Genomic DNA, 20,897 nt, shown 5'->3' with positions numbered 1-20,897 from the left:
TTTATTACGAGAATCAATTCTTTAGAATATTATTCAAATTTGATACTTACCCATAGTACAATAGGTTTCCTTTAAGAAAAAAATCGAAAACGTGCTACTACAGATGGTACCACGTTTCGAAATTGTTCCCAGGTCCGGTGGATCGTCTGTTCGAGCATCCTTTTCTGTAAGGCTTAATTTGGCTGCGCCTGTGCACTGTAGAGTGCAAAAGATTTCGGTAATTTTTCGCATTTATTTTCTTGTGAATTGCGTCTAATAGTCACAAAGTGTCATATAGTGAAGTGCTAATTCCATTGAGAAAATCTCGACAGGGATTTACTAAATTACGACAACTTTGTATTAATTGTGACGGGATGCGTACGTCATGGTTGGTATTGATCTTTATATATTTGTGTGGGTCTCGCACACGTGGAGGTGGCTTTTAGTGGTTTCCGACTTTAGGCTTTTAGGTGGTTCCGACGTACATTACAGAGTATCCAGTCATAGTATATCACCGCCAAGCTGAAAGGACTGTACTTTAGGTAATCATCTTGGTCAGGTCTGCCGAAGTAATTCACAACATTTATTGTTAGGCTTATTCGAAATACTATTGTCTCCTCTAATGATCTACACTACACAGGAGTGTGGAATTCGTTTGTTTTTTGTTATACAGTTGTATTTGTACCTAATACATGTGGTGATTACTTACACTTGTTTTTGTTACTGTCCAGACTGATAACAAATCAAATTGATGGTGCGAATCTCGGTCGAGGTGATAAAAGGCAAATGAAACATTGTTAAGACACCTGTCAAAGAATGTCTCGACTATTGACTGCCGATTCCTCACCATAGTGCGGACCTCGCACGATTTTGAACATGTGCATACGAGTAAATGTGTCACAATATCACTAGTGTAGATTTACTCTATCATTAATAATAATAATGATTGCAAGCATAGTTAAATTTGAACATGTTAACGGGTCACTCGGGATGAAAACAACATCAGTTGGTACTTTACGAGGCTGATGTTTAAGGACATTCCGAATACTACAGGGATCCTTTAGCTATGGCTCATATGACCAGTTCAGGCCGCTTGAGTCACGCAGGGTATCCCACAAAATCTACTCTCTAATACTTCATAAAGGTTGTAATGGCTCGACAAAATTGCAGTAACTAAATTCGTTATTTCGCGAATTCCCGAGAACAAATCACCCTAAGCTCTGAGAAAGTCTGGTGCTTGGGGGTAAATGAGTCTCGTTACAATAGTAGATCCTTTTGCTACGGTTCAGTTAATCAAATCCACTTTGTCTGGATCACGCAGGGATTCTAACACTGAAAACATTTCAGTTTTCAAGTCTTCGAAGCTCGCTAGCCATCCGGTTCATATCTGAAGAACCGGCTGTCCAAAATTCGCTTCGAATATTAACTGATTTCTCCCATTGGAATCCAACGCTCAGCATGCTATTGTTCCATGTTTGGGATCAAACATTTTCTAATAAATTTTTGACAGTCCGCCTTTCCATATTTGACGAATTGAATTGTCCTATTTAGGTTTTCCACACCGATAGATTAGTACCATTGGAATTCAGTTAGACTTTCCATGCGCCGAACCCTTCTAATTGATATACGTTTGACGGCTGACTATTTGAGTGAACGGGTTGAAGGCCGTTCACAGTTGCCCCATAACATGGGACTTCTATCAAAATAGTCTTCAAAGATTAAATATCTCGTTCAGGGGGGAATACAATACATTAAGTATTCCACACGGACAAGCTTAAACAAAATTTTCCAAAATACATTATAGCTTATTATAACTTACAAACTTTGTGGAAGTTTTCCAAAGTCCTAGTAACCCGCATTTTATCGACGTTCAGTTTTCGTTGTAAAAGTACAAGTGTAACTACTTCATACCCTTATGAGCAATGCATCTCCCCGTCGGCTGCATCAATCGGAACTAACGTCGTACGCAATGAGCCTACTTTAGCATGATGATGAGGGTTAGCACTTCATGAACTTCACAGTACGTTAAACACTCGAGGCATTCCAAAAATACAAAGATGGACCTATATATACATGCGATAAATACCAAGAACTTATGGTATATCTGTATGTATCTATTTGAATGTATCTATCATTATTATTATTATTCAATACTTTAATAGCTAAAATTCTTTTGTTTTCATATCCTTCTCTTCCTTGCAGCCAAAATGGTGGCCACAAAAAAGACGAAGAAGGCCCTTGAGTCCATCAACTCTAGATTGGCTTTGGTAATGAAATCTGGCAAATACGTTCTTGGCCACAAGCAGACGTTAAAGACCCTGCGTCAGGGCAAGGCGAAACTTGTCATCATTGCCAACAACACTCCGCCCCTACGGAAGTCCGAGATAGAGTATTACGCCATGCTTGCCAAGACTGGCGTTCATCACTACAACGGCAATAACATTGAGCTTGGCACCGCCTGCGGGAAGTACTTCCGCGTGTGCACCTTAAGCATTACGGATCCAGGAGATTCGGATATTGTTAAGGCCATGCCCCAAGAGGTGTAAATAAAACTGACCGCTTTCTGATTGTCTGGACAAGTGTGGCAAGAAGGGAACCCTATACAAGACTGTGTTTTTATTATAAGGTACCTGATGCAGTCTACGGCGAGAATAGTAGACCTGCCAGAAGATCTAATTATACGCCCATCCATAGGCGATTCCTGGATATTTATTGGACGGATCAGTTAGAACTGATGGGTAAATGAGTTCTAAAGGCAATGTATTAGAACAAGCACAATGCTTTCGGCAAAAGTTGCTGTTTTTCTGGAGATGGCGGGCAAACTGCGTCCATCGAAAACGATTTCAGGTCGTCATAACCGGTAATACAGGTTATTTTCATTTCAGTAATCCTCAGGGTGTTGCCTTTACGCTACTTTATGTAAACAGGCATTCATTGAAATCTCAATACTTCGGAGTAATATCCGAACATTCGAAAAATAGCAATGAGATACAGTAAATAAGCAACGAGGTAATGGAAATAGATTTATTTTTTTGTTTAGTTATATCGCTCGATACCCATGATATGTTGAACAGTTATATCTACACTTTTTAATCACGTCGTATATTTAGTCTCAGCTTAATATGGGGCTATATAGTGCAGCGATATCTTTACATCTACTAAAGCAATGACCGTTTTGGGGATTCTGGAGCTCGTCAACTTAATAGTAAAATACGGAAAGCTTTCAATATGTGTGCCTGGGTTTAGTTGACGGTACCAACCTGCTTTTCTGGTTCTAAAAGGAGAGTACACAACCCTACTTTAAGGGAGTGCTTAGAGCACTTTGACAATTTTTCGGATCTATTTGAGGAGTTCGTTAAATAACAGCAAAAGAGAGCTACTTGACTGTCAGAGATGCTACGAAATTCTCTCCGTGAGTGCTAGCAAGAAACAAAAAAGAACTCACTGTGGCAGGTGTGTTGTTACCGGGTTACCGGTCTCAGACGCTGCTATAGGCCCGTAGGAGCATCCGGCCTCGGGGCTAAGTGTTTTTGAAAATAGACAAATTTGTTCACTTTTATTCAACCGTTAACAATTGCAAAGTAAAAGCATGTAATAGCAGTAAGTGTGCCAGTGCCTATCGATTGGACCGTTTTCAGGTTTTCTACAATGGTCACACTAACTTAAATTGGCTTTCGATCTATGAATTTATAGTCTTATCTTATGCAAATTATTCGTTCACTAATCTGTTCTGAAACAAAAACAAAAACCCAAATCTGCATCTTAGACAAAAACTTCGTCACTTTGAGCGAAGACTACTACCGTAATAAATATACAAGAAATGCTGGTAAGTCTACTGTTTCGTAGCGGTTGGCGAGTCATCGGCAATTTTAGAAGGTCAAGTCGTTTGGTTGGCGATTTTAATCTTCATATGAACTGCGTGCATATGTGATCGCGTGAAGCTTGATTCCTAGAGCCCATTGGAGCCTATGATGGCTTATACGCAATTTGAGGCACGCACAATTAGAAATCCAGATGAACGTTGTTCGGATTAGGCGGTTTCGTTTTAACGAGTTGTTTTTAGATACTATAATCATATGGTGAACATCAACAGGTTCAACATAAATCGCTTATATAATACCATCAACCTGACTGACCAATTAATCAAAGTAAAATATAATGCAATCACATTTCAAGTTCTACTTATTTCAAAGCAATAATATTATAATACAACAACAAAGTTCTTGTTAACATTGAAAATTAAAGTAACAGCATTATCAGAATGCTTGCTTAACAAGATCTGTCTTTTCTGCAAGCATGAGGAGGTCTGAGAAGAGAAATGTCTGAAAACGTAATTTCATAGTTTAAGGTGTGAACTTATCTGCAGGTCCATACGAAAAGTACTTATTACTGCTTTATATTCCGTAGTAGACGCATGGGAGATTCCCTGTTTCTCTAGAATAATATACGCAGAAAAATCTATAAATAATAGTAGAAAATAGTGACTAAGTGAAAAGCAAAACACTTCTTTGCAAGTAGATAAGTTATTCTTTATCACTTAATTACCCGGTATTTTAACTGCAAATTACTAAATTCCTCTTCTACACGGCTTTGTGAAGAATCAAACTCACTGGCTACGTAACAGGTATAATTTATATACGACATTTGAGAGGTTTGCGGGAGATTTCAGTGCCCTTTAAGTAAGCCTTAAAGTTACTTAAAATTTGAAGATCTGCGTATTTTACGTCTTCTTCATATTCCCTCATATCTCGAAAACATTTTACTTCTTCATAATGTTACAGATAAGTTCAAGTGTACTTAAGAGTACTGTGCTAAAGCTTACTTCCATGCGACAAAAGTAATTACTCGTGTGCTCCTTTAATTACTGAAACTCCAATGCAAGTGGCTATGAGATACTTGTTGAAAGAAGTGATGTTAATGCGAGTTTTTGGAATATATTTAGGTTTATTTACATTCGTACGCTTACTTGTTACTACATTGTAGTGTGTGTGCTTGATAAGCAAGTATACTCGATCTCACTCTTCTACGATGTCTTTATATCAACAAAACATTATACAATTTTTAAAACTGTTTAATATTATTATTATAATATATAGTAGACAAAGCTATTAACCATAAGCAGTTTTATGTGGAAGCATTACTTAATGATTAAGATCTCTCACAATTTTCACTAAATGCAATATGCAACACCCGTAAATAGTTCCACTCGTTCATGCCTGAGTATGTTTTATTCTCGCAGAAATGGCCGTTTCATAATATTATGTGTTTATGTAGTTTTATATGCACAGCAATTGCCACTATGCAATCTACCCGATGTGGTCTTTTTTACAGTTAGTCGAACAAACGGTGTCAATAAACGTAATATAATAGCCATTTCCACCAAGGCACACAATACTTATTAGCGCTAATTGAACGCTACGCACTGCAACTTTATTTGTTGGACTGAGTCTCTTAATAGACGGAACTGTTCAGAATGTCCGAGGACCACACGGTGTGTATTGTAAACATGAAACCATGTGCTCGGACTGATGCTATTGAAAACAAGCTGAGAATTAGGAGCTTCGTGTTACTGATGGTCTGTTGACCGATATTTTTGATACGGTCGTCGTTACATGCTGTTGCTTAGCCATGGATAATAAAGCAGTGCAAAAAGGAACTGTTCTTACGTTTTGCGGTGCCAATTTTTTTCGACAACGGTTGGTTTTGGCTACACTCAGTCAGCGTTCAATTATCATTTCAAACATCCGTGAACATGATCTCAGCCCTGGACTCGCAGACTACGAAGCTGACTTCCTCAAACTAATGACTGAAATTACAAACGGTAAGAATGTACAGCAAAAAGCTTCTTTATAAAACCAAATAATTATTCGCGCCCGATTATAGACCATTGTGAGGAGTTGATGATTAATAGGTTGAGCCATACTATCAAATGGATCTCAGTTTTTTAAATTTGTGAAAGCAACAGTGAAATGTTTTTCGGTTTATTTTTAAATTTCAGCAAATTGAGATGAAAATCGATACCATTGCTGATAAAAAGGTAACCTCAATAATATGGCCGTCTTGCGTTGAATCACCTGCCAGCAAAGCTGGTCTCATCTGCAGAAATAAGTAGTTATATGTTTTTATCATGTGTATGCAGCCCATAAAAGATCAATATAAATTGAAGGCTGTATGACTGAAGTATTGTTTGAAGCTAAACTGATCTTATTCTCCCGAACGCGTTCAATTTCCTCAAAGTTAATGTCAGTCTTTTTTTGCAATTCAATTATGTATATATATTCTTATGTATTATGATCAAATTAATGCACGCTTGCTTTAGCATTCTCTCCGCCCGATAAGTTGCTAAGTGCGAATTTAATCAATCTTGTCCAATTTAATGCGGATTTTCATTATAGGCACGGAGGCGAGTGTTAACGAAACAGGTACAGAGATCTTCTACAAGCCAGGGGTCCTCCACGGCGGGAACATTGAACATTCATGCGTACTTTCAAAGTCCGTTACGTATTTTCTTGAAGGCCTTATATATTTGGCTCCATTTTGCAAGTCCGCCCTGAACGTTCGACTCTTTGGGATAACTAACAATTATATCGAACAGTCAGTCGATTCGTTCAAACAAGCTGCCTTACCCATTATCGGCAAGTTCATGTTTACTGATGGTCTTGACCTTGAAATCGTTAATCGGGGAGCGCCACCTTTAGGTGGCGGAGAGGTAAGGTTCAAAGCACCCATATGCAAAACGTTACGACCAGTGCAATTCACAAATCCTGGCAAAATAAAGCGAATTAGGGGCTGGGCCTTCAGTATGAAAACAAATCCACAAGTAACATCCAGAATGGTTGATTCGGCGAAGGAGCTGCTGCTTAGATTTCTACCTGACATTTATATTTACACTGACGTTTGCAAAGGAAAAAAAGGTGGTAATTGTCCAGGTTTTGGGATCTGCCTTGTAGCAGAAACCAAAGATGGAGTATTTTACGCCGCTGACGCAATGTCTGATCCAAGCAAAGGCCGAGAACTAATGATACCTGAGGATATCGGGAAAAAGGCGGCCGTCAGACTTGTCCAAGAAATTTACCGCGGGGGCTGCGTCGATACAGCTAATCAAAGTTTAGTACTGTTACTTATGGCGCTTGGCCCAACAGACATCTCTAAATATCAACTTGGACCTCTTACACCATACACAATACAATTTTTGAGACATTTAAAAGATTTCTTTGGAATAACGTTCAAGATCGAGCAGGATCGAAGGCTGCCAGTTGATAAAAACTCTGGTGAAGCCCTAAAGCTAGGAGGTGACAAAGTTTTGTTGACATGTCTTGGCGTTGGGTACTTGAATTTCAGCAAAAAGGTGTCCTAATTAGGCATATTCATGTATATACTTGTATATATATCGTTAAGAAAGACGAATAAAGTCTGTACGATTGATGCCATGAACTGTATAGTGAGTCATTATTTTTCTATTATCGCGCTTTTATTGTTATTTTTTTTACCGAACAGCAGAACCACTTTTACACATCTTTAGTATCACACAACATATTAGGTAGTTAGTTCATTACTGCTAGTTAGACGTTTTAATTTAATACCGAAAAACGTTGCAATTTCAAATGTCGCCCATCAGGTGCACATTTTATTGCTAACTTCGATTGATAATTTTATGGCCTCAGATACATCCATAATTTGACATCCAAACTTCTTCAGTACTAATTTTGAATCCTGGAGTTTTGCATCGGTCGAAACTTACTTGGTCAATTTATTTGGTATATACACTGGTGGTTGCATAACCTAAACGGTTCACTTCGGTGTCGTCATCCTTTGATCAATACGCTGTGTCACTAAATCATTAAGTGCCCGTTCAAAATACAGTAAACTGTGTGTAGTTCAATAGCGTTTCGTTAATTCTCTGAAAGAGAAAGCTGCGTAAGCTTCGTAGAAACGGCGTGTCCATATGGGAAAACATAATTTTCGTGGCGCCAAACGCGTTCATTATCGTCTCTTCCCAATCCGCTGTCAGATTAATGTTTTGGTTTACTTGAAACGCATAATACGTCCTGATCTGTGCGTGATCAAGGTGGGCTTCTCGGGCAAGTAGTCCCGTAACATAGATATCATCAACCCAAAAAAACGGTACTTTGTAGGAAGCATTAACCAGGACCGTAAGAAGCTGTTTGGGAAGGATGTACGCGAGGCCACCACAATATGGCGGATTGTAAGGCAAACTGTACTCGACCTTTGAAACAAACCATTTCGATCTAGGACGGCGTGCCACACGAACACGGCGCCATACTAAACAGTGGATACGATACGGACGTTTAGGAATCTCGAGATGCAGATAACTGAAATACAAAATTCTGCCTTTGTTAGTCGTTTAGTGTACAAAAGATGGAAAGCGACGCAAAAACCCTAGTTCTCCGAGTTGTTTATTTTAACTTACCATAGTGACGGGCTATTAAATTAGACGCGTAATATTATAGGGTTAAGATGTGTGATTTCCCAAAAATATGGAATCATTCAGAACTCTAGGGGTAATTTCTGGTAGAAGTGAAAAATATAAACCGGAATAATACAGAATAATATGACAGAAATATGCAGTTCCAGAATAATTCCTGCATGATCCTGGTCTTGAACCTTTCGTGTCAATATATAATGAATTGTGTCGAAGCCCGACTCCATTTTCTTATATATGTTCGTGCGTATTGCGCTATCTTCAGGCTATCTACTAAAGAAAGGAGTATTTAGTATTCTACAAAAGCGACTAATTTACTGTTCTTGCGTTATTTACCTCTTCAGCATCGGAAAATTGACCCAAACGTCGTCATCCAGTTTGACAATATTTCGCAGCGTTGGGTTGGCTCCGCACTCATTCTGAATCCATCGAATAGAATGAACAGATTTGGGGGTCAGATTGCGATAGGAGTCGACGAACGCGTCAAATATCACCATATCTTCGAACTGTTCCGCTTCTTGAAAAACCAGATGGGCAAGACTTTTGTTCTTGCTTTTTCCTAAGCGCACATCATATATTGACTGAAGATTACTATTAAATGCTTGGGGACGACTAGGTAGAATGAAAGATAAACAGTTGTTTTTACTTCTGTTAAACCGCGCTGATAGAGAAAAGTTCCTACTTTGAAAATTCCTTGTCCACAAAATATCGTAGCCCTATTATGAAATTAGTACAGCATTTTTCAAATCTCTTTGTCTTATGGAAGCGTTGATAATTGCCAAGTTGTTTACTAAACCACTTATGCCATTAAAAAAATAGCTCTTTTCGAGGTGCTTCAATAGAATATGTTTGTAGTTATAGTTTCAAATAGTATGTGCCCCGAGGAACGAGCACTTATACACTTACTCACTCACGATTGATGTGATCGAATAAAGAAACTTATGCTAGTGAGCAGTTATTAAACAAGGCTAGGCTTATTCGGTCATCCAACCCTGCGCCTGTCACCGTTCTGTCCCGCAATTTACTTAAAGTACCGTCAAGCCATTAATTATCTTGACTCGACTGATTATGGTATAGACTATATAATAGATGTTTTTCCAAGCTCAGTTAGTAGACACCTAACATCTGTCCTTCTTCAGCTGTTTCACTGTTATGTAATGCACAGAATTAAAACACTTGCTTAATTACACCAAAATTGCCTAGTATGTATTACCCTGGATTCAAAAATGGAACATAAAAACTAATCTATTTGCTAATACTAATGTATGCTACAAATAATTTAAAAAGGTATACATTACTTAGCACAAATTAGGGTTTAAGCTCTGCATAGTAGCATGTGCTAGCATAAAAAAAACCTTGTATTTAGAAGGAAATCTTACTAATTTCAAAAGCAATTGAGTGTTTAAAACTGAAGCCTCGCAGTTACCTAGCATGAATACCACAGCTGTTTCCGGTGGCCTGTGGAGATAGCGTCGAAGTTCTTTTCTATCGAGAAATCGGTCAGGCGACGTATGCATATAGATCATGGTTTTTAGGTGACCATTATGACACATAAATAGAATCTGAAAGCGATAAGGGGAAACACTTAGTAGATATTTATATTATATAAAATAAGAGTAAATTTATATACGTTCGATACCATCGCTGAGGGTAACTACTTTCTTTGATATATGTTAAGCAGAGAGACCTTTTGACTAAACCAGTTTGTCAAGAGAAGCAATTTATTTCGCATATATACGGAAAGAAATTTAATTAATACTTTATTCTTTTACTTTTTTATTATTTTATTATTATTATTATTATTATTATTATTATTATTATTATTATTATTATTATTATTATTATTATTATTATTATTATTATTATTATTATTATTATTATTATTATTATTATTATTATTATTTTAATTTGTTTATTGTTATTATGATTATTTCTATAACTAATTAACTCTTAATACTTTATGTATATTGTGGTCGCTAGGTTATTAGACAGGCATCATATATATCTACATACATTGTTACTGGTAATCTCCATCTGTCTACCTCTACACTCCATTTTCGTTCACACTTAAAATTGCGACTATTATGACGGACTAAAGATGCTTTGAGTTTTTTTTAATGGATATTTTATTGAAGCTTTCTTTCAATTAATTTATTCAGACCCATTATCACCATTGTACTAGGTCGCGATGGTGACATTAACGTCTGTGGTAGAAAAAAAAATATAATCATATTAGTAGATTAGTCTTTCGTTTGTGTTTGAAAACGGCTGACCGAAAAACGCAGAACATCACCGTCAAACAGTCACCACCAGCCTTTACCGTGTTACCCACTGTATTTACTGTGTTTCAATAGTATCCGCTTCTCTAAAATTTACTAAAATTGTTAAAAAAAAATACTAAAGAATTGCTAGTTTTTATTCTTGTACGTGCACCTTTGTGTAGAATCTCTATCTAGAAATTTTAACTATCTTGTACGACAAGGCGTGTTCATTTCATCATCACGTCTAATATCCGATTTGTTATGTGATATTTACGGTCCACATTTCGTATGCCGTGACTCTACGTAGAGTACAGTAAGATATCTACATTTTCATGTAATACAAAGAATTGAACCTGATCTATTCCGTTTAAACACCAGTTAAATGAGGTTGAACTTATCGTAATCGGAAAATGTAAAAGGATGTGCTAAATCAAAGTAGTGGATTTATATCAATGGAATATCAAGGCATATAGTCTGCTTTGGGGAAGAGCTGGACACGTTGTTGACTCTTGGTTAAGATAGCTCGAGGATCACATCTTGAGTAAAATGGAATAACTTATAGTTTGTAAGAGTACTGTTATAAGCAGTGTTGTACCATTCATTAGCCGCGACATTATTTCTAATTATCACTAACTTAAAATCAGAGCTAAATAGAATTTTTGTAAAATTGTAGCGTAGTACACGACACGGCATTTGGCGATAAGCGTAATACTTTCCGGATTATTGCTCAATAATAGACACCTTTCGGACGCTACAGTGACTGGATCATAGCTCACTCTTTATAAGACTGAGTTGTGGGCCAAGAATGAATATTAGCACATCAGTCATACGGACTTATGACCTAATAATCAGCGATTTTTCTATTAAATATATATATATATATATATATATATATATATATATATTTAATAGAAATGTGTGTATATGTGCAAACGAACGTCTGAAATTTTACTGTAGGTAGCCTTATGTGTTTCTCGATTAGGTGTGGTGATGCTTCCTAAGCCGGTTCACAAATACCAAATTACAGCAAGAAAAAAATGGTGGACTCCTTGCTATCGATCATATGGCATTGAAACAACTGTAGGTCCGTCACGTTGAGTTATCTGAGATCGGCTCTTTTGTATTTTCTATGCCTTAACGTTCGTATCTCGGTATTTTCGTGCGTCCATTTACCGAAGCCTATCAAAAGGATAGGATGACTATTATATATATTTTTGCATGCTTACCAGTTATGGTTATGCATATGATTAGAGCACGGCGATGTCGATCTCTCGTACGAAAGAAAGTGTTGATTAACAATAGAAAAGCAATAGTTTGACAAGACCTCTAGAGCATAATGGTAAACAACGCATTGTAGCTTGACTTGAACATGTGTTGCGTACATAACACAAAGAAAGTATTAAAATAACTTATGAAAAAAATGTTTGACTGCTTTAAAAAAATATTAGCTTGCTTATATTACTAGGTTGCATCGCTTATTTTTCGCCTCCCTGGAACGTTATTGGAAAATAGTCAAAGTTTATCAAATAATTGTACAATAGTTTACCTGGAATGCCGTATCGTTCCTGTGATTTAGCCATGAAGATATAATGTATGTAAGCCATACGTAGTCTATAGCAGTGAAAAACTTATTTAAGCAGAACTTCCGAATGTTCGTGTTATTCTACCGTGTTTCTCCGGTTGGTGACTCCAAAGTGGCAATATGCCGCGTATAACTGGTGCATTGCTTAACTGTAGTTGTACATACAAACGTAAGGCGTCATACTAAAACAAGCAAACTAAATGAAAGAGATTTGTATGCAAAAATTAATAAAACGCTAACAACCAGGCAATACGTTCATAATAAAGCTATTGTTGCGTCATAATCTGTTAAGGGTCAGCTGTTCATCAATACATTAAGTTGATTGTCACTGGAATTTAGATGGCGCACTGCACAAACGTCAAACGAAATGGAGGTGTATAAGGATGACCTAGCGGTAAATGCGTCAGCGGACCTCATACCATACCATTCCAGAACAGAAGATATAATTGTAGATGGAGTATTTCAAGGAAACAGTCAACAAGTGCTTATTTCATAAGGAATCAGCAAGTTAATGAGCTAAGTGCTTTTTAAACATGGAACTATTTGAAATCCTGTTTTCTAATAACTACTTTAAACTTCATGTATTATATGACCTACATTTCATTGAAGATACTAGCTCTTCGCGGAGGCAGACATAGTCATCAAGTTCTGGACTGCCCATTAACGAGCGAAACTTACTCGACGCGGTTCAGATCGTCGTGTAAGATCTTCATTCGTATGGGGAGTTGCTCTGCGATCTGGCGGATCTATTAGGCTAAACTTTCGCACGGATTGTATTCTATTATTTGGTTGGTTTAAGTATAACCAATAAGAGCTGTCCGGACTTGATGAAGTCGTAATCGCAACGCTTGACCTTTACAACGAACCAACATACACCATTCTAAGCTGCGCGCTTTCACCAGCGTAGCACGGAAGGCGGAAAGAATCACTGTCGATAGTAAATGGGTCCACCAAACCAAACGAATGCGTCTATGTGTGCAATAGTTTTTTTGATTTCGTACACTTGTTAACGTTTTTTTCTTTTCTTTAGTAATTCCTTCCATATCAACCCTACTAGATTTTTGATATGTCTAAGTCTAATATGTTCCTATTGATAGGTTCCTTTAACAAGTAAGGGCCCCGTGGCATCTAACAGCAATCTGACCGGAAAGCCGCAGTCACCTATTTGCTATACAAATCAGTTCGATACACCTTGTATCCTGTGCGATCTGTTGATCAAACGTCGTCTTAAAGGTATAATAGCCTGAAGCTACATAGGTAGCATTTCGAAATACATTGCTCAACTACGATCACCTATTATTGGGAAAGGGTGAACGGCAAGAGGACTGTCATTCGCGCTCTGTGTAGGTCCCACAAGGACTAACTAAACAAGCAAATATCCTTTTTATGACAATAGTTGGTCACTAATGTCAGAGTCGCGCTTTTCCTTGGAGCCTCAGAGATACGTCGTTTAACCCAAATCACGTAAGACCATACAATTTGCTATAGCGCGCAGTGCTGGCTAGGTACGGGTAAACTCTAGCTGTACATTTCTCGTCGGTGGCAGGTACCGACGAGACCTTTTGAGGTTATTGGTATCAAAGGCAGGCGACGTTTTTGGTTGGAATACGTCGTTCTGCTCAAAGAATCCAGCTTTCCGTGGAAGCTTCGAGGCAGAGCTACTGATTTCGCTGCTGCCATTGCAGAGTTTTGGGATTCATGAGGGGCCATGAACGCGGACTGAATAATAACATAGGTGAGTCGTAGAGCGTATCCAACGAGGAGAGTATGACCAGCAAAGGCTCTGTTCTTTTTCAACGACTGTCCAGTGTGGAATATCATGTGAGATCACCTGGTTAATTAACCGTACGGTACAAGGCAGGATTTCTATAAAGAAGGGAAACACTGACCGTTAGCTATAGAAGCAAAGTAATTTTGATAGTAGACGGTCTAGGCGGCTTTTCGAAATTTCCGGAAAATTAAGATTTACACGTCGATTAAGCAACTCTGAACGTCATTTAATGAACGTCTAGGTGACCGCAAGCGATATTTGCTACGTAGCTATATGACAAATTTAATAGATTTATAGACAGATTTAATAGATTGGTAAATAATTTAACACGAGCCTTTCAGTGGAACTATAAAACAGCTGTGGATGGGCCAATTATATCCTATATCCGTCCTGAATATATATTTTTTTAAGGTACAGTGGTACGGGCAAACAAATAGGATAACGCCATAAAGACCTATTTTAACACATATTTAATTTAGGCCATACTAGAGGAGAGTCACTTCTACTTAATCATTCACTAAGGCTACAAAAAATCAAATGCGGTCTTGAATTATTCTTTTTGACATTTATATATACCTAAACCGCAGGATTTGTGAGCGCAGTTCATCGATAAAGCAAATGTAACGAATGGCATTTTTTAATTATTTTTTTCCCATATGTAAGTAACTTATCATCCTTGACCTGGTTTCGAAATATATTTTATGTAGGTTGATTACATAACCCAGAAAAATATTTTTTGTTAGAAACATCTGTTTCAAGATCTCGTGTAACATTTTTGGCGAACTCTTTCATAGAGCCACCGCTCAACTGCAGCTAAATGGTTTACATGTGACCATCCTTGCAATTTCCACACTGAAGTTACTTATACAACTTCCTATATTTAAGCTTGTAACGTTAACCTCTGACATACTACGTGTTTTCATACGTGTCATAAATGCAAACGAAACATGCAAGAATAAAATAGTGCAGTCATTTTCTACTCGTGCCATATTTTTGAGTTCGTATCAATGTGTAAAAAAAGATCCGTGTTTGCCGACATGTCGACGAAAACAAATCGGCCATTATTCCTTTAGCTGGATGTCTGTATAAAAGGACTCTGTTTTTGGAAACAACAAAAGATTCGTCATTAGACTGTCAGGAATTGTTAGGCGGGTCGAAAAATTAGCTTGAATAACTCTTGAGTAACGCACCGAAAGGAGACGACTATCAATAGTTAAGTGGGACCATATAGGCACAAATATGCTTAATGCAACTATTGAAAATAGGCGGTGCCACGAAAGCGAGAAAAAAAGTTACAGCAACACATTGGCCAATGACTTTTCTAATATATATATATAATAGGTTCGCTTAAATTTATCCACTTTCAAAAAATATCAGCCCAACGATTTCGTGAAAAGTGGCCAATCATTCGACAAAACTAAATAAAAAATGTTTTTTCTTTGAGAAAGGGCTATGATTATGTCTAGAATATACGATGCGCTGTGATCATTTACCGCCATATTAAGCAGGTCAAAAATTATGATTCGGCTATTACAGATGCACATGAAGTTGTGCTGTGCAATGGATTAAGTATTCGCACATCTACGAGTTGCGTTGCACTTCGTTCTATGTTCCCCGGGCCGGTTATGTAATTTACTGTAAAACATAGTTTACTTTCAGTTTACCCTTAAAATATAGCTTTGGGACGGTCAAAACTATAGTAAAAAAACAAGCTTATTATTTCAGTTTTTTTTATTGCTTAACAAAAAGTCGGTGACGGAAGAAGCTTATTGTCTTATGTAGCCCCACCTGTTGAACTTTGGTCAAAAAGATCCAGTAATACGTACTTTCTGACTTGTGTGTTTCTTAAAGAAATTCTAAAACTTTTATAGTATTGGAACTTATAGTGAATTTTCTTTTGTTAGAGAAAGACAAAGTAGCCTATATAGCTCCTGGCCCATACGAGGCTTTATTTTGCGTTTTTAATTATCTCCTGATCTGGTGTCACAAGTAATAATAACTTTAGAGCTAGAGATGTCGCTTAGCGCTGAAGATGAACAGTCAGCAATGGAGTTTCTGTTACTCGAAGGTGTACTGGTTGAATTCATTGAAGATTGAGGTGTCACTAAAGGCCATGGCGAGTACAATTGCAGTCTATTTCTGGTCCAGTCCTTCTAGGAACAGAAATGGGAAGCTTAAGGATTACAGAAGAGAATTATACGTCAAGGCCGTAAACGGAAGGACGAGTTACTGTGATCAGAGGAATTTTTGGATAAAATAGAGAATGGAAAATCCATTTTGTGTTAGCTTTTAGAGTCTGCGAAGCAGTATCAACGAAGGCACTAAATATGAAGAACGAGAGCAAAAATGAGTCTCTGGCGAGTTTTGTCCGAGACAGACACGTGTGATCTATTCCAGAAACAATTTGCGCAACCAGCGATGATCCGCCGAAAAAAACCTGCGACTTAACACCCATATTACCAAAGACAAGAAGATGCCGTGAACTCGTTTTTTCATTTAAAATTGTTGGTTGTGTAATCGTTTCTCCCATGGTCTTCAGTCTTCCTATTTGATTGCACCATTGAAAAACATTCTTCCAGTAAAGGTTTCCTGGCCTAAAACTTTCACCAGTCTTGGATAACTTCCATTAGCACTGTCACCCTTGAGAAACAGAAACTTAATCATTAAGCGTTGACCTTCAACGTTAAACAATGTTTTTGCCTTTAAGCTCAAAGCCTCGTGTCCCACCAACTACATATTCTGCACATTATATATATATATATATATATATACGTATGGCCAAGTTTGTTGAAACGCTGTCAGCATCTCAAGACGATTTTATTACAGTTATGGCTTTATATAGATCCTAAATAACCTATGAGATTTGTTTATCGTACTATGCAGCGAACGCCGAAAGTACAAACTACGTTTTCCGCTATCACTGAAATCCACTGAAGTTTCTTCACTGTCACTGATTATAGTTATCCGTGATATTCGTGTGTTCAACGGCATGTAACGCCGGAGTTCAGTCTGCCTTCATTTTCTAATTTCAATCGAGATGTCGTTTGAAAGCATGGTCAAGTTCTATCGTGAGCGGGCGTATATTAGTTCCTCAATGAGAAACAATGTTGCACATATTACCGGGGCGAGATAATCGAGTTTTGACCCTATGATCGCCGAAAATAAAATTTTGATGTCTCTTCTCAGTAAAGGCTTGTCTGAATATTCAAGGTCAGCTTCTGCTTTGAAACAATTCATGAGTACTACCAGGTGACGCGTGATCTGAAATTCAGCAGGGTTGTAAATGTTTTCGTTATGTAAAAACAGATAGTGCCATATCAATATACTTTTTTTAAGGTATTTGATGCGCATATAAATTTGCGTTTGGAGTTGGGTTTAAGATAAATCTAGCCAATGCCACTACCTAAAACAAATGCTGAACGATATTTTTCTTTCAGAACTATGTATTGTAGCTTATTAATAGCGGTAAATAGCAAAATCTATTACGAGACGATAGAACTCATGAAAAAGTTGTAATGCAATAGGGAATAACTTAAAGAAAATATGGTATACATCCCGGTTTTCAATTCCTTTTAAAAGTATAATTGCGTATCTATTCAGTGGAAATCCGCAAACCAATTAATGTCACCCAGTTAAACAACAGAGATAGGTTTGAGGACCCGAAATATAGGCAAGAGGCACCGAAACTCAGATTTCTTTTTCGCAACAGAAACTATGTTGATTCTTCGGTTATCACGGTCTAGATGTAGTGCAAAAGAACTTAAGTACTGCTTCATCTATAAAGGGGACGAAGACTTAAGCAATAGGCATTCATCTGTGAAATAACCGATCCTTATATCACCTTCTAGACTTTGTTTGTCGCTTCCTCTTGGGTTAAGCCCAAAACATGGTCGTTTATCCATATTATAGGATGTCTCAGTTGATCTTTAAAATGGGACTGGTAGCCGGCCCCTGGACATTTATGCTAAAATATATAATATGCACTCATACAGCGTTCGTTTCATGTATTGGGCGTAGGTAATTCATTGATTATTTCAAGGTTCGTATCTGGCTGAGGATAACAATAGGTAAATCTGTATGACTAAACCGAGAACAACAAGTATGGACGGTTTTCTCTTGCTAATATGTAGTCCAATGTTGATATACATGTACGTAAAGACGCCAGCGCCTTGCCTCGTACATTAATGTAAAATGCTCATAACATCTGTTAGAGCGCTTGTGCCTTGCTCACTGCAGGTGGTCACAGTGGCAAGGTCATTTAAAAGCTTTGAGGTATTCTTTTTATGACTTCAAGCATATCATTAGAGTTGATATTTTCACAGTGTCATATATATATATGTATATGAAAATGAAAAAGGTTACGCTCACCGCGATATGAAGGCTCGTTAGGCACAACCGCCACCCAAGAGAACTTCAATGCTGAGCAAATAATGAGCATTTATTTCAGACAAAAAGGTCAACTTGATAACATCGGGCGCATTCATTAAATCTATGAACATGTCCGAAAGCGGGACGCACTTCAGGTCATTCTGAATTGTTCCGACTTTCTTCCGGAGTGCATGACGGGTGCTTGCACTATCAACTACATATTTGTCGATGTTAGTAAGAGCGTTTAGGAAGGGTATGCCCAAAAATGTACTGTTAAGTGGCATACTGAATATCCTAAAGTGGCAGTAGGCTTGAGGGATATGCATAATATTTCGTTCGAAGCCTTCAACGTAGTCAATTACATTGCCGTCAAGCAGTTTCGCCTGTGTTCTTTTTTTTATTTACACATGTCTTGATTAATTACGACGTACTTGTGCGTTACACCGCTCAGTTTATGCAAAAGCACTTATTACTCATATAATGCTGTGCTCTAAAATCAGATTCGGACGTGTCATCGTGATGAAAGAGCGGTATCGTCCTGGTAAGAAAAATACTGGAGGATAGTAATCATCAAGATAAAAGCCTACGATGTATACCTCCAATGAAAGGGAATGCGCACAAATAGAAAGGCAAAATTGGAAAAATTAAACCAGTATCAAATATTCGCATCGAATAAGAAAAGACGGCGAAATTAGTCTGTTCTTGCAGAATCAGAGGTTTCATATAACTCATAGACGTGGCAAACCTATAAAAATGTGACCTAGTTTAAAATTCGAGGGAATCTAGTGATACTGCAAACGGACCACAACGCTCAATCAATTTATCAAGTCGGCTTTGATAAAGTTCACAACAAATACAGCGTTTCCCACAACATTCCCTCTACTGCGCCTCAGTCGAGTGCTTGAAAAGTTTGCTTTGCTGAGAACGCAACAGTTTCCGGGGTTGAACCGGCTGAGATAGGTGAAGGCATAAATTCATCGCAAATATCAAAAACATGTACAGGTGAGATGTGCAGAAGTTCGTATAGACAGCCGTATCGCGCAGCTGACGCTGAGATAGCAGAATTACTCTCGAATAGAGAGTTTCTTTGCTCGCAAAGATGCTTCTGACTGACTCAAGGGCTGGCTGTTATTCAAAGGTATAGCCACTCTGCATAAGATCCGACCCAACTTTGCATACGATTAAGTCGAACTAGACACGATACACAATATTGAACGGTCCCTATTTGACACTTAACTTGTTGTGTACTCGGTTTGTAGGAAATTAATGGCGACGCAACGTATAGCGATGCAGATAGCATAGTTGTATCCATGCTTGCATTGTATCTAATCAAATATATCAGTCTTCCTTTTTATTGAAATTAACATCAAGTTAGAGAAGAGGCGAACCGCTAACATTGCAGGATCACAACTGTATACGCGTACTTTTTGTTGTGATGCGTAAAACGTGCCTTAGCATATTCCGAGCATCAGTAAAATATCATTTATGTGAATTTTTATGAAGATGGACGAAAAAGAAGAACTTCTACTCTGTACCAAGAGATTTTGTTTCGACATCACAGATTATACTTGTGAATGCAAAATTTCTGGCCTTCGAAACGGTAAACAGAGTACAGTCGTAACTGAACAAAACAGGACACTTCTGTGCAAATATCGCTCGTATCACCGTAAAGCAACAACCTTAATAGTATTCTACGTATTCTCGACAATATCGAGCGATTATCTATACCGGTTGCAACGTTGTCCCAAAGCAAACACACACTCAGGACGTCATGCAAATTATTAGCGCGATCACCGCGTTAATAAATTCTCAGTATGAATAAATGAATTCATTTAAGATAATGTAAAATCGCTAACATTAAATGGCATTATATTGTATAAATTAGGATATACAGTTGCGGCTCTTTTTGAATGAAAAAATAAATTATTATATGAATTAAAGATTTAGTTAAATCTATACAACAATAATAAATCAGACATCTGCAATGCATATGTAGTATGGTACACGTATGACATCTTGACACTGACTTGATTATATTACGTATACTAATACAGGAAAAAAGTCATCGACGTTTTCGCTTGATTGCGTTAAAACAGTCGATTACTGTTTTGAGCACACGGCCATATGGAGAACGCACTTAGGAAACACTGTTAGCTTGTCCGGAGCTCTTCAATGGGCGTTTTTAAGTTAAGCGCCGTTAGCAGACGAAATTTCATGAATATTTATACCATGTCTTTGGTTAGATGCCACTATAAACAGAATGGGCGTTGCTAGATAATAACAAATCTAGAGGCAAAAAGATGTTTAGTTCTCGTTTTCAACGCTTAGTAAATTTTTTTTATGTTTCTTGAAAATGAAAGTGATAGAATAAATCACAGATCAGTGAAGATAAAAGACAAGAAGGCCTAGAGCACACAACAGTCTATTTTTGTGGAATTATTGTAGACGGAAATTAGTAGGATAAGGATCACAGAGGAAGTGACCACATCTCGG

The 20,897-nt window shown here is 37.6% G+C and overlaps 3 protein-coding genes across 5 annotated transcripts; 2 read left to right on the top strand and 1 right to left on the bottom strand.

Moving 5' to 3' along the window:
- The first annotated feature begins 100 nt into the window (after positions 1–100).
- On the top strand, positions 101–2,585 carry RpL30 (ribosomal protein L30). Of its 3 annotated transcripts, none has more exons than XM_022844056.2 (2): positions 101–217; positions 2,182–2,585. In XM_022844056.2, exon 2 carries the CDS (start codon positions 2,187–2,189, stop codon positions 2,523–2,525), a length of 339 nt encoding a protein of 112 aa, XP_022699791.1. In that variant the 5' UTR covers positions 101–217; positions 2,182–2,186; the 3' UTR covers positions 2,526–2,585. The 3 variants fall into 3 exon arrangements, with proteins under 3 accessions (XP_022699791.1, XP_022699792.1, XP_022699793.1); XM_022844057.2 differs by lacking the exon at positions 101–217 and adding an exon at positions 224–367; XM_022844058.2 differs by lacking the exon at positions 101–217 and adding an exon at positions 409–521.
- Positions 2,586–2,718: 133 nt separating this feature from the next.
- Positions 2,719–7,413, top strand: Rtc1 (RNA terminal phosphate cyclase 1). Its single transcript, XM_022844053.2, has 2 exons — positions 2,719–5,800; positions 6,375–7,413. The coding sequence occupies exons 1-2, from the start codon at positions 5,608–5,610 to the stop codon at positions 7,334–7,336; spliced, it is 1,155 nt and encodes a 384-aa protein (XP_022699788.1). The 5' UTR covers positions 2,719–5,607; the 3' UTR covers positions 7,337–7,413.
- Positions 7,414–12,485, bottom strand: LOC111266521 (beta-1,3-galactosyltransferase 5). The gene is made up of 4 exons (XM_022844054.2): positions 12,230–12,485; positions 9,849–9,984; positions 8,759–8,981; positions 7,414–8,312 (listed from the first exon to the last, which is right to left on the bottom strand). The coding sequence occupies exons 2-4, from the start codon at positions 9,973–9,975 to the stop codon at positions 7,832–7,834; spliced, it is 831 nt and encodes a 276-aa protein (XP_022699789.1). The 5' UTR covers positions 9,976–9,984; positions 12,230–12,485; the 3' UTR covers positions 7,414–7,831.
- Between the last annotated feature and the right edge of the window lie 8,412 nt (positions 12,486–20,897).

Source organism: Varroa jacobsoni, unplaced genomic scaffold (assembly GCF_002532875.2).
Source record: "Varroa jacobsoni isolate VJ856 unplaced genomic scaffold, vjacob_1.0 scaffold_1093, whole genome shotgun sequence".
Lineage (NCBI taxonomy): Eukaryota > Metazoa > Arthropoda > Arachnida > Mesostigmata > Varroidae > Varroa > Varroa jacobsoni.
The sequence above is the reverse complement of the archived record's forward strand: the minus strand, read 5'-3'. Positions and strand labels throughout refer to the sequence as shown.

Coding starts and splice junctions, on each gene's coding strand:
- RpL30 (XM_022844056.2), top strand. CDS start 2,187: ATGGTGGCCACAAAAAAGACGAAGAAGGCCCTTGAGTCCATCAACTCT.
- Rtc1 (XM_022844053.2), top strand. CDS start 5,608: ATGGATAATAAAGCAGTGCAAAAAGGAACTGTTCTTACGTTTTGCGGT. Junction 5,801..6,374: donor AATGACTGAAATTACAAACG/GTAAGAATGTAC, acceptor TTTTCATTATAG/GCACGGAGGCGAGTGTTAAC.
- LOC111266521 (XM_022844054.2), bottom strand. CDS start 9,975: ATGTGTCATAATGGTCACCTAAAAACCATGATCTATATGCATACGTCG. Junction 8,982..9,848: donor AGCTGTGGTATTCATGCTAG/GTAACTGCGAGG, acceptor ATGTGCGCTTAG/GAAAAAGCAAGAACAAAAGT. Junction 8,313..8,758: donor AATTTTCCGATGCTGAAGAG/GTAAATAACGCA, acceptor TTTGTATTTCAG/TTATCTGCATCTCGAGATTC.